At 36.0% G+C, this 13,585-nt stretch overlaps 1 protein-coding gene across 1 annotated transcript; it reads left to right on the top strand.

The window, feature by feature from the left end:
* The first annotated feature begins 2,690 nt into the window (after nucleotides 1-2,690).
* Nucleotides 2,691-12,562, top strand: CUNH6orf58 (chromosome unknown C6orf58 homolog). The gene is made up of 6 exons (XM_042701298.1): nucleotides 2,691-2,991; nucleotides 3,263-3,349; nucleotides 6,407-6,591; nucleotides 7,810-7,910; nucleotides 10,991-11,229; nucleotides 12,420-12,562. The coding sequence occupies exons 1-6, from the start codon at nucleotides 2,691-2,693 to the stop codon at nucleotides 12,518-12,520; spliced, it is 1,014 nt and encodes a 337-aa protein (XP_042557232.1). The 3' UTR covers nucleotides 12,521-12,562.
* Nucleotides 12,563-13,585: the final 1,023 nt, after the last annotated feature.

The raw sequence follows: 13,585 nt of genomic DNA on the forward strand, positions 1-13,585 counted from the left end.
TTAATGTGACAAATGCACTAGTCACAATACACTCAAAACATCCATGAAATGAAAGTATGTGCTCATCACCTGATGAATGATTATAGACAAGTTGGTACATAAAAGCATTGAACTATTATTTGCCATAAAAAGAGTGAAATATCAGTGTGGTAACATGGTGGAACTAGAAATCCTCTGGTTAAGTAAAACAAGTGTTTGGTTAAGACAAGTGTTGTCTGATCTCATTCATATATGGACTAAAAAATATTTGATATCAGTGGTGGGGGAGGAGAGGAAAGAGGAAAGGTATGGGTGATGGAGTTGGAGCTGAATATTACAGTACTATACATAATATATAACATATCTATATAGCATAGTTATGTAATATATTTACATTATATACATATATAACATTAATGCCACTAAAATGTTAAAATATGAGGGAAGGAGAAATGGGGTTAGGAAAACAATGTAGAAGAGGTGAATTTGATAAAAATTCATGACATGGATAATAGAGAAATGGAGGAGAAAGGAAGGAAAGAGGAGGGACTCAGTCTTCAACAGGAGAGGACTATTTATGAGGAACAACGAGAGTCCCAGCATTCCTGCGGGTTTGGATATGGGGCCAGGGAGGTGTTGGCGTCAACACTTTCATAGGGTCTTGGCAAGGAAACAGAGGTGACTTTGGTTTAGTATAGGGGAGTTATTGCAGGTGTGGAAGAGAATAGGGAGAATATTCCCTTATACAAGGTCTCAAGCTATCTAATGTTTAAACAGCTTACATTTGTCTTGCCTAGATTGTTTGACCTTCAAAGGGTCCAGTTCTCAGTCTTTTAACCTCTTAACCCATTCCAGGCCTCATAGCTCATAGCTCATAGCTCAGGCTCAGGCTCAGGCTCAGAGCCTTACAGGCTAGGCCCAGGATGGAATATTTACAGGCAGGTTTAGGTAGGATTGCCCTACCTGCACATTAAGCATGTCTGCACATATCTGGGGTTTCTCCTGGCATCTTTATGCACTTGGTATAATAGGGTAGAGCTCAGTCCTTTAATGGATATTGTAAGTTTTACGACGAAGCCATTTTTAGAATTAATTTATGCTAACAAAACTTTTACTAGAAAAGCTGATAGCACTAAAGATAAGATTAGAGTGATGGTTATCAGAGCCTGGGGCGGTTTATTGGGAGAGAGGGATGATCAACTGGTACTAAATCACAGGTAGGGTAAGAAGCTCTGGTATGGCATTGAACTTAGGGCAGCAATAGGGTGCAATTAGTTCTTATCTTATCAAAGAGGTCAAAGAAAGAATTTTCAGTATTTTCATCATGAGAAAATGGTGGACACTTGAGGAGCTAGATTTCCTTAGCCTGTTTTATACACAATACAATATACATTAGATGGTACTCCACTATAAGGTACAAATTCTGATTATTTAAGTTAAAAATGATTGCTAATATCAGTGATTCTTGCTTTTCAAATTTCTCAATTTACTTCTGATAATATTGTGTCAATATAAAACCTGACATATAACTAAACATAAGTTCTCTTTTTTACTTTTTCAATTTATTTTCTCATCCTTTCCAAGTACCAGCATAACATCTACAAACAAAACTTTTCTGATGGTACCAGTCCTGGGAATTGAACTCAAGATCTAGGCACTGTACCCTGGCTTTTGTGCTTAGTGCTAGCGCTCTACCACTTGAGCACCACTTCCTGATATTTGGTAGTTCATTGTAGATAAGAGTCTCACAGACATTCTTTCTGACTTCATACTATGATCCTCAGCTCAATCCTGAGTAGCTAAGGTTATAGGTGTATTTACAGCCTTAATTAAAGGAAAATATATGTACTTGGGCAATGTTTTGTGTTTTTTTTTGTTGGTCGTGGAGCTTGAACTCAGGGCCTATATGCTGTCCCTGAGCTTTTTCCCTCAAGGCTCTACTACTTTGAGCCACAGCTCCACTTCTGGATTTGTGTGTGTGTGTGTGTGTGTGTGAGTGTGTGTGTGTGTGCTGGTTAAATGAAGTTAAAAGAATAGATATTGGGAATTTATTAGCAGTATCTGTCCAACAAACTCATTATTTCTAAGCTACTGGTTTTGTCTATGGAACTGAGATAATTGGATATACTTCAAGCTTCTTTCTTTAATGAACTGGTAATAACTGATAAAGTTTCTTTCTTTTCTTTCTCTTTTTTGATGTTAAGGATACTCTTGTTTTTGCAACTCTACGTAGTAAATAGGTTTCTTTCTTGAAACAGAAATTTGCTTTATAACAAAATCAATCTTATTTTTATAGCATATCTTGCTTGCCTATGATTACAAATGTTAGTATTCCCATTTTCTATGAGATATGTTTTTTTAAAATGAGGGCAAGTATTCTAATGCCCCTGATGATCTATTTTATAACCACAGTATGGGTTGGATAATTTTTGAAATTTTTTTTGTTGACAAATCTTTCATAGAGTACAGCCTCATTTTGTATTTAGGTTTGAGCATAATTTGTGAATTCTCCACAGCTGGCAAAAATAACTTAATTGTAGTGAATGCTAACAAATGTATCAAAGTTATCAACACCTCCACCCTCTGCAAAAAAAAAAAAAAAAGAAGAATGCAAAGTAGTAACAAGAGGTGGGGGTAGGAAAATATTGCTACTTCCTCCTTCCTTCTCCAATAAAAGCTCAACCCAATCACAGTTCCCCAACATTAGCACCATGGCTTTCATTCCTTGCTGGGCATTGGTATTAGTGGGTTATCTTTCTACCTCTGTAGTAGGAGCTCCTAACCTTTCAAGTTTCTATCCCCCTCTATGGGAGGAGAGTCCTGGCCAGTTCAGTGACTACAAGGTGGAGAATGGAAAATACATTATTGATCCCTGGGTCTACACTAGCAGAATGGGGATGTATAAAATTCTGCTGAGCCAGACAGCCACATATTTTGCAAAATTTGCTCCAGAAAATGAGCAAAATGTCTTATGGGGACTGCCTTTGCAACTTGGCTGGCAATTCAGATCAGGTGAGAAACCTCGTTTTCCTTCTCTTGATCTATGAAAAGTGGAACTCTGTATGCCACACCCATGTTTTTGAAAATTGCTTTATTTTCTCATTGGAATAATTATATTTCTCTACTTTCCTTTTCTCACAAGTTCTTTTTTGTTTGTCTATTTCTAGTAGAAACTTCAGTACAAAATTAGGCATAATTATCAAGCATAAATCAATGTTAGATCTGAATTATTGGCATTAGAGATACTCAACTACTACTAATCTCTGCATTCTTTGTTCTCTAGGCAGATCAGCTGATCCTACCAGAAAGACTAACTGTGGTTATGAATCAGAAGATAATCTGTGTATCTCTGCAGACAGTTGGTGGACTGGTAGGTTTACTTTGCAAAAATCTTGATTACCTTTTCCCTAACTCACAATTCTCCTATAAAAATGAATCAAATTCACGATGTATGTGGTAGACTCTGTCACATTATAAAAGATATCAACTACAGTCATTTTTAGGACACATCCAGCATTTTACAGAAGAACTGAACCACAAAACGGAAGAAGGTTATGACCTCTGAGAGATCAACAGTGACACTTAGCAGGCAGGTCCCCAAAGTGTGGTATGGAGTCTTTTGAACTGAGGAAGCTAAGAAGTGAAAGTCAAGAAATCAGTGCTTTAGTTTTTCTTGGTCAAATGGGTAAATGAATCAGATGAATAGTTTTCACACTTTATTTTATCATCATGTAATTTAAGGCTTCAGTCACATAAAAAAAGTGCTAAAATGCATTGGAAGGAATTTCTAATTCTCTAATTTTGTGTGTTTGGCAAAACTAATGTATATATGTATTTATATATATCTGCTTCTTAGAGATTATTTCCTAATTATAAGACACAAGATAAAGTTAATTTTCACTTTCTCAGGGAATCACATGTGATATGTATCTCCAAATATATTTCTCTTACTACTTTACACACTCTTCTCAAAAGTTCAAGAATAGGCTTGTCACAGATATAAAATTTAAATTTCATTTCCCTTCCCCATTAGCTTAGTAGTTCAGTATATCATCCTGCTATGCTGAGACATATGAAAAAAATACATGGTTATAGTACACCACTGATTTCTAGTGGGCATCAGTATGAATTAGAATGCTTAACTCTGCTGTAATAAAGCCATTGAGGGAAAAACTTTTAGCTTATGTGATTGTTATTCTCATTATTTATTGATTTTATTATCTACTGCTAGAACTCAGGAATAGTTTGATTTGGAGACTTTGGTTAAAACAAGGGCTAAAACCAGACACTTAATATGTCTTCAAATTAAAGATACTTCTCTAAGAGAAAAAAATATCCATTTGCAAAATCTACAATCATATTAGAGTACTTTAGAAAAATTATAATTCACAATATAATCTTGGTGAGAGATATATCCACTTCAATTTGATAGTTTTCTTCCTGTTTTATTTAATATTTGAAAAACGAGTGTTACTAAGTCTATTAAAATATTTTTCATTTTCACATTCCTTTTTTAAAAAGCTATAGAGCAAATTATTTGTTCATTTTTTAATCAGTCACGGGGCTTGGACTCAAGCCTTTAGCACTATACTTGACCTTCTTTTGTTCAAGGCTAGTGCTCTAACACTTTGAGCCATAGCTCCATTCGCAGTTTTCTGGTGGTTAATTTCAGATAAGAGTCTCAGGATCCTCAGATCTCAGCCTCTGGAGTAGCTAGGATTACAGGTATGAGCCACCAGTACCTAGCTGTTCTTTTGTTTTTAATCTTATCTATTAAGTAGCTGTACAAAGGAATTGCCATTTAACAAAACAATTTATGAGTAAAATGCATCTTGATCATGTCTCCCTTATTCCCTCCTTCCCTAACTCTTCTTAATTTTGTAGAATATGCATTGAATTCTTTACTGAAGTCTCCACTTCTTCTCCTCTTTCCCTTGACCCAACCCCACCCTACCCCCTTGGGGTACCCATTTCCTGGTGTTTTATTTTTACTAAACTTTGATTTTGCCTTCCTAAGGAATTATACTATTTGAGTTCTTCTTTAAGTCTACTGTATTTTGATTGGTACATTTCTTGAACTGGTATATATTCATGATTATAGTATTACTAACAGAAGTACATTGAATTCATATGCATGGTCTTTAGGGTTTTTTATATAATATTTTTGAGTTTGGTCCCCAATTTTTATCTCCTGCTTCTGAATCTGTATTCGTTTTATTTTATTTTATTGTAGGGGTGGTGTACAGAAGGTTTACAGTTACATAAATAAGTTAATGAGTACATTGCTTGTTGAACATTGTTACCCCTCCCTTGTTTTCTCCCACTTTCCTTCCTCCAGACTTCCCTGCCCTGTAAGTTGTAAAGTTCGTGTCCAACTTACTGTCTTTGCGTATCACTGTTGCATCGGTTCAACCTTGGTCCTTTGTCTCACCATTTTATTATTCCCCTTTCCTTCCTCAAATCAGATAAACATATATACAATAAACAGGGTACCAAAATAAAAAACTGGCAATAGGGGATAAAAAAAAGGAAAAAAAAGGAGCACAGAAGTAACTTCACGCAATACATTAAAAACAAACCAAAACAAAAAACTCTTAAACCTTGTGTTCCCATATCTTGGAGTTTATTTCCATTAGCATCATTGTCTGTGCATAGCCATTGAGCTATTGTGATCCTCTGCTAGGGCTATCCTAGACCTATTCTAATTATTACAAATGAGGGAAACCATGGAGCTTATGTTTCTTTAGGTCTGTCTTACTTCATTAAATATAATTTTTTCCAAGTCTTTCCATTTCCTTATGTTCAGGGTGATGTCATTCTTTCTGATGGAAACATAAAATTCCATTGCATATTTATACCACATTTTCTTGATCCTTTAATCTACTAAGAGAGATCTGAGTTGGTTAAATATGTTAGCTATGATAAATGATGCTACAATAAACCTAGTTGTGCTCGCAGCTTCTATGTGGCCTTGTTTGTGATCGTTTGGATAAATGCCCAGGACTGGGACTACTGGATCATAGCAGAGCTCTATGTTTAATCTTTTGAGGAACACCCATACTGCTTTCCAGAGAAGTTGAACCAGTTCACAATCCCACCAACTGTTAATGCCCTATGGCCTCATTACAAACATGTTTTTGACGTAGGTACCAGTGGCTTATGCCTTTAAGTCTAACATGTTATGAAGCTGAGTCCAGAGGACCTGAGTTTCAAGAGTTTAAAGACAGACTAAGTAGAAAATCTCTGAGACTCCATCCCTAAACAACAAGCTCAAACTTTGGACTGCAGGTATAGATCAAATGGTAAAACATCAGCCAGGAATGAAAAAAAAAAAAAAAAGAGTTAACAGTGTGAGGCCCTGATCTCAATCCCTGGAAACTGAACACATGCAAACCAAAATTCTCTTGATGTTTGTTTGTTGTTACAGATATAAATTATTTTCTGTGTGCAATACCTTTCCTTTCTGCGGTTGATTCTGGCATCATGGGGATATCACCCGATCAAGTCACACTACTGCCACCACCCAAGGATCAGCAGAGGTTTTGTTACAATGTTTCTGGCTGTCGTTCATCCCACACTGAGATGATGAACCAATGGAATGCTTTTTATCAGGTTGCTTCTTTAAGTATTGCCATTGACTATTATCATGTCAAGAGATTCCTGTAGTTACGTTGCAATTATTGTTTAAGTCTGTTTTAGGGGTAATGTACAAAAACATTTTCCTTATTATGAAAATGTGAATTGTTGTACTACATATATTGAGGCTAAGTAGCACAGTAGTACAATGCATGTCATTGATAATTACAACTCAATCACAGCATTAATATAAAATGTATCCATTCTTCTCAATTCCAATGATGTATAGCTCCCAAATTGAGGATATTAGATTTGTTTTAAACTATAGGATAGATAAGCTAGAATGGTTAATAGTAAGTGTAGGTAAGCTGTGAGATCTTAGGAGAAATGCAATGGCAGAGTTGGTTTTAGAGGAACCAATTTATTTCAATGAAAATTAATAAATAATCATATATGGGAAGAACTAAACAAATGGATGGTTTTTTGTCATAAATATTCAGTGAAAAGCTAGGCATAATGAATCATGTCTGCAATCCTAACTACTTGGGAAACAGAGATCAGGAGGATTGGGGATCAAGGCCCACCAAAACATTAGTACCATCCCACCTCAATCAGTGAGCCAGGCATGGTGACATGGAACTATGAGTCCAGCTATAGGGAGAAGCTATAGGTCAGGATTGTAGTCTGAGGTTAGCTGAAGCAAAAACATGAGACTCTCCCTGAACAATAACTAAAATTGAAAACGTGTGAAGGCATGCCTCAAGTATTAGAGTTTCTGAGTAGTTAGCAGGACATCAAGTTCAAACCTAGTACCACCAAATAAATAAATGACAAAGCATACCTAGGTTAAATACAGGAAAGGACTAAAATCAGTGATGAAAAGATGTATTTATCTATTTAATTTTCAATTGATTGCGGTAAAGGTAATTAAATATTGAAACAAAAATTTTCCTTCTTACTGTTATGATAATTTTAATTATGTTTGTGGGAGAATAGAACACAAATACTTCTAGACAGTATAAACCTATGGGCTTTTTGAAAATGAAGTTCTTGTTTTCTGGATAAATGTGCTTTACTAAAATTAATATATATTCATATATATTATATTCTCTCTACAAGATGTTTGGCACTAAAGTCTTCTACATATTAATTCTTAGAAACTCAAACTAATTTTATGCAGTACATTTCTCAATTGAGAAATACTTCAATTGTCTTGAACTTTTTTCAAATCATGATTTCTTTTCCATACTTTAGTATCTGAAGTCACCTTCCACTAACTTTGATGATATCTTGAGATACCTATGGACTGCACATACCTCCTCCTTGGAAGGATCTCTTGGCAATTTTGAAGATAAGTAAGGATAAATTTTAAATGTTAAACTACTAAAAAACTTATTATTTTTATTTTTCCTTTAGAAAGGTAGTGATTTTCAATCTGAATATTACAAACAAATCCCAGGTTGGGCGCCAGTGGCTTATCCCTGTAATCTTAACTACTCAGGTGGCTGAAATCTGAGGATTTAGGTTTGCAGCCAGCCCAGGAAGGAACATTCATAAGACTCTTTTCTTTAATTAACCAAAGTGTGAGCTTTGAGCACAAAAAGCTCAGGGACAGTGCTCAGGCCTTGAGTTCAAGTCCCATGACTGATCAAGGAAAACACAACAAATTCCATCATCAGTGTTTATAGCATGATTTACAAATAGTTTTGGATGTTCTAGCTTAGAAAGTATGTGATGACAAAGGGCAAAAATGTGATAGGGGAGTATCACATTCAAAGTTAGTCATCTTCCTTAGGTTGATGTTCAGAGTTGAGATTGCTATGGCTGTAATCATTAGTCACATTTTGCCTCAGACTGAATGGATCACTTTTCCTTACTGTTTTATCCACCTAACAGATAATCATTGTCCTATGTGCTGTCTCAGTGTTCTGTACACATAACACTATTACGCCGTGTGTTGTGCTACATACTGTATGCATCTCCTCTTCTGTTTCTAATCAATGCACTTTCTATGATCTGCCCAAAGGCCAGGTATGGTCCAGTGATCCGATTATACTGCTGCCCTGGGGAAATTTTCTGCCTCCTTTCATTGGTGTTTTATCATCCATTTCCATTTCTCCAGAGTCTTTCCTGTGCATTATTTGGTAGGACCCATCCCCTAGTAGGTTCTGAAGAGATGAACATGAAAGGTAAAATTGTTTGAGGTACAGTTCTTAACTAATCTTTCTTCTAGTGTCTGTGACACTAGGAATCTAGCAGGTTGTTTTCACAATTTCAAACATTAATCTCTAATTTTGTGCTTCTTTCCTGGAAGTCTTGGGATCCCATCCACATTTGAAGCTTTCCTCAGGAATCTGGTTCCCTTGGAAATCATTCATATTGAACAATTTCATATTGAACAATTGTTCATATTGAGCAAGTTGTAGTGCACTACAACTGGTAAGGAGTAGCACTACTACTCTAAGGGCCAGAATAGAATTTTTCAACTATAAACATGCCCCTAGGGTAAACATGATATGTTGTTTATCTAAGCAATCATTTAACTATAAACAACATGGTTCCAAATAAATTTATCTTTATTCTTGTTGGTCTCCAGAAAAGACAGTTTTAGTCACCTGCTTCCAAAGTGAAAGGTGGCTTCTAATATTCTTAAGGGAGGAAAGGAAGGAGTAGAGAACTCTTGATCCCTTTTTTAACTTGGTGTCTTCTTTTTCTAAATTTGTAGGAAAATAACAGTAGACTGGATTATAGAAAATGTTGAAGAGTTGGGTCCACCATTGTAACATACTACACACTGCCAAACATCAGTTACTTTCTTCAGACCAGACTATGAAAAGAAGTGTTATTTCAGTAAGACACTACTGTGTGGCTTTCATGTGCTCCAATCTTAGAGAATTGAATTCTAGAACTGACTGGCTCCAGTCTACCTATTCATAAAATTTATATGAATGATTTGAAGTTGTTTTTTAAAATATATTTTCATGGTCACACAGAAATTGCTCATCTCACTCATCGCATGAACAACTCATTCAGCCAAAGTATTTGGAAAGGTCACTTACTATAGAAGTTCACATTGGGTCCTTTCTCCAATGTCTATGAAGTGGTGCTGTCATTCCATTTCCTCCTGTCCTAATCCTTTGGAATGTAGCACATCCACTGTTACTGGTCCTTAGTGTTCTTTGCACAAGAACCTTAGTTACAGTCAGATGTTCTTATTTTCATTTGAAAGACAAATGTGGTCTAAAAAAGATCAGTGATTCCCAAGTAAACTCTTGTCACCAAGGATCTAAATCTGCTGTTCTACCACCTCCAGGCAAGGAAGGAAGCTGGGAGACCCTGCCAGCTAGTGTTCCTTGTCATTCCATAGTTTACTTGGCATTGACAAGCATAATACAAGCATTTTCTGTTTGATGGTAGTCAAAAAGACCTAGCTTCTGTGAATGAGAATATAATCTAGTGATATAAGAAACTTTCAAGTATGCAGATGGTGCCATGGGAAACAGAGAAGGAGTTGCTGCTTTCTGATGAGATGACTAAGGTGCTGGGATTGGTAAGGCTTGGAGGAGGATGCTCTTAGTGAGCCAAGGAAGGTGCGTACATGTCTTATGGGGAACAAGAATTTTGCATATCTTTAAATCATTTAGCATGCTGAATAGTTGTTGAAGACAGAGTCGTACACCTGTTATTACTTCCAACTATAATTATTAGACTTATAAATATGAGGAATTTTGAGAGAGATTTCCTCCACTTTAAAAGCTTCTAATCCCTTCCCCCCAAAGCCAAGGAAAGCTAGGTGCCAGTGGCTCACATCTGTTAGCTACTGAGAAGGATGAGATCTGAAGATCTTGGTTTGAATCCTGCAAGAAAGTCTTTGAGATTCTTAGGTCTAAATTTATGACTAAAGAGTCAGAAGTGGATCTGTGGCTCAAATGGTAGACTGCTAGCTTTGAGAACAAAAACTTGGGCCTTGAGTTCAAGTCCTAGAAAACAAAGGAAACAAGAAAAGTTGACATCTTCCTTTGGGGTGCTTAGTATCCTGGGGACACACAGCAATGGTACTTATTTCTATATTACCAAGGAGAGTTATTTACACTCTTACCATTCTTACAAATCAACCATCAAAAGTTTTTCTAGTATAATGTGTCTTAGAGAGGTATATAAAACGTTAACAATGTGGTATGATCCTTTTCAGGTTTAAAAACCTATTAGCCATCTCCAAAACTTTTGAAGGTATCATAGACTAATGTCATTCTACTTTCAGACCTATTTCTCAATGAAGTATGGATTTTGTTTTCTTTTTTTTTTATTGCTTTTGAATATCAGTATTTGTTTTTATTTTATTTTATTTTATTTGCATATTGTTTTCTTAACAGAAGACAATCTTGAATGAAATGAGTTTGAAATGAAGTGAGTATGTTTTCCATTTGTCTTGCAGAATTCTTTACTATTCCAAACCAGAAGCAGATTTTGAGAAAAGTTGGTGTGTTGTTGTGAATTATTTAGTGGCATCCTTGTATCCCCCTACCTTGATCAGAACACATAACTTCGAGAAGGGCCTGCCACCACGAGTTCTTCTTAAGACTGACATAGCCCCATTCATCAAGGGCTTTACTCCTCTCCAAAATGTAGTCGTGCTCTCACTGAATGGTCTCAGGAAACTGGATGAATCAACAGGTAAGAATTGAAAAATACTTTAAAATTCAAGATTTGAAGTACTGTAATTAAATCAGAGGTATAGACATCAAAACAGATTCCAAATATATATTTTTTCATCACCTATGAGTATCATTTCAAGTTCTTTAGCAGTAATTAGTCTTTGTATATGGTAGGGCATTTATACATTCTTGGCTTTCCCATTCATGGTCTGTCTTTTCATCTCAAATCTTGGAACACAGTTTTTTTTCCCACACCCACACCCACACACATACACACACACACATATATATACATATATATTTATATATGTATATATATATATGTATATTTCTTACTTTTGCTCATGAGAACCTAAGAAAACATCCTACTTTGCTCTTAAGCTTTTTAGAAAGAAAGGAATGCTTAAAAATCTGACATAATTAAAGGACAGTTCTATCAACTTGACTATTCTCTGTTCCTTTGAGCCAAGAATATTAATTGAGGATTAAATCCTTTGCTTTATCTTTCAATGCTCAGGTTCCCAGAAAACTGAAAAGAAGTATGTATTAATTATATGAATAAAGATTTCTGTGTCATTCCTCTATTCAATAGGTGAACTGAAACTAAGCCAAGCTAAGCACATATTTATACTATGATTACTTTGAAAGGAAAGAAACCTCATGTTATAGATATAAATAAAGTACACTATACATAAATACATTATACACATGTATTTTTGAAAATCTTAGCATTATGTATTAAAAACATTGGAATACGTTAGGGCATTTTTGCAATTGGAGCTGCTTGGTAGCTTCATGGCTGTAGTTCAGCACTGTGAGTCAGCAAGGAGCTTTCCTACTACACACAATGACCACGTACTCCGGAGTCTCCTGGTCTGTCAGTGGTAATTCAATTTGGAGCATTACACCAGAAAATTGACTCTCATTTTCTAAAAAGTAGATGTGTATTTTATCATTATAAGTATGGAATTAGTATGCTTTTCTGGTATAATTCTATGAATTTATTACTTAAATTCATGACAAAGATGCCATGAAATTGATAGGTCAGATAGTGCCAAAGGATGTTGTGAACAATGAAACAACAAAATAACATGTTTATTTTCTTTGTATAATTGATGATTTTGCAACTAGTCATCAGGAAAGAAATGAGACAGGATTGATCAGTCTTTATTGGGGAGTTCATATGTACCAATTTTACATGTCTTCTAGATTCAGAATCGTTGACTGTTTGGGAAACTTTAATGAAGACCAAGACTGCAAGGAAGCTAGTGCTGCTGTTAATGGAAATATTTATTGAAATAGCTACTTAAAACTTTAAAAAATGGATGGGGGGCTGGGAAGATGGTTTAGTGGTGGAGTGCTTGTCTTGCATGCATAGGCCCTGCGTACGATTCCTCACCACCACATAAGTAAAAATAAAAAAAACTGGCTGTGGATCAAGTGGTAGAGCGCTAGCCTTGAGCTGAAGAGCTGAGGGACAGCACCCAGGCCCAGAGTTCAGGCCCCACGACCAGACCAACCCCCCAAAAAATGAATGGGCTAAATATGAGCAATGTTGACTGCAGAAAATAGAGATTTCACAAAGTAATGAACACAATCATGTACTGTTATGGTTTCTGCTGTTTTCCCCAGATTTGCATTTTTTAAAAAAGAATTTGTCTATCCCTATTGAAATGATCAGTATGATTATGTTGCTTAAGCAGTCATTCTTTTTTTAAATCAATATTTCATTTTTAAGATTTGAAGAGATTTTTCAATGTACCAGACAATCACTAATTAAAATACTGAAATTGAAGTGTGGATTTTTTCCTTTTACATTTTCATTAGCATGAATTAATTGTACAGGGAAACCTCATGTTGACATGTTCATATATTCATACAATGAGCCTTGAACAAATTCACCTCTCCATCACCCTTCCTCATCCCAACTCCTCACCCTTCCCAGACAAATTTCCAAAGGCTTCATTGTCCCAATCTCAAGCATATATGTAAAGTATGTTGACCAATTTTGACATCCTCATTGGTTGTCCTTCCATTAGTAACTGAAGTGCTCAGTTTTCAGACATCCCCTCACAGACCACCAGAGGCCATGATCAATGCAAACAGCAAAGAGTCGTTGATTGCAAGCTCCAGCTTGGTCCTCCACGCACTCGGTGACGCTAAGAGGCCCGGAGATCAAAATTAGCACAGCTTTTATAGTATTAAACAAGTTCACAAGTTCAGGGGGGTTCCACACAAGTAAGCAAGTTCACCAGTTCAGGGGTCTGCCCTGACTACACTTCCCCTTTTTCTGATGGAACACTTGGGCAACTGTTCTGTTCCTTAAGGGTGCGCAGGGTTGGTGGCAACCTGTGGTTTTTTGAGAAGTGTTCCTC

This window comes from Dipodomys spectabilis, unplaced genomic scaffold (assembly GCF_019054845.1).
Source record: "Dipodomys spectabilis isolate Male_0828 unplaced genomic scaffold, ASM1905484v1 ptg000001l, whole genome shotgun sequence".
Taxonomy (NCBI): domain Eukaryota; kingdom Metazoa; phylum Chordata; class Mammalia; order Rodentia; family Heteromyidae; genus Dipodomys; species Dipodomys spectabilis.

Bases quoted from the DNA above. Each gene is read 5' to 3' on its own strand.
- CUNH6orf58 (XM_042701298.1), top strand. From the start codon at position 2,691: ATGGCTTTCATTCCTTGCTGGGCATTGGTATTAGTGGGTTATCTTTCT. The intron at 2,992-3,262 runs GTGAGAAACCTC...TTTGTTCTCTAG, and splicing joins TGGCTGGCAATTCAGATCAG to GCAGATCAGCTGATCCTACC. The intron at 11,230-12,419 runs GTAAGAATTGAA...CATGTCTTCTAG, and splicing joins GAAACTGGATGAATCAACAG to ATTCAGAATCGTTGACTGTT.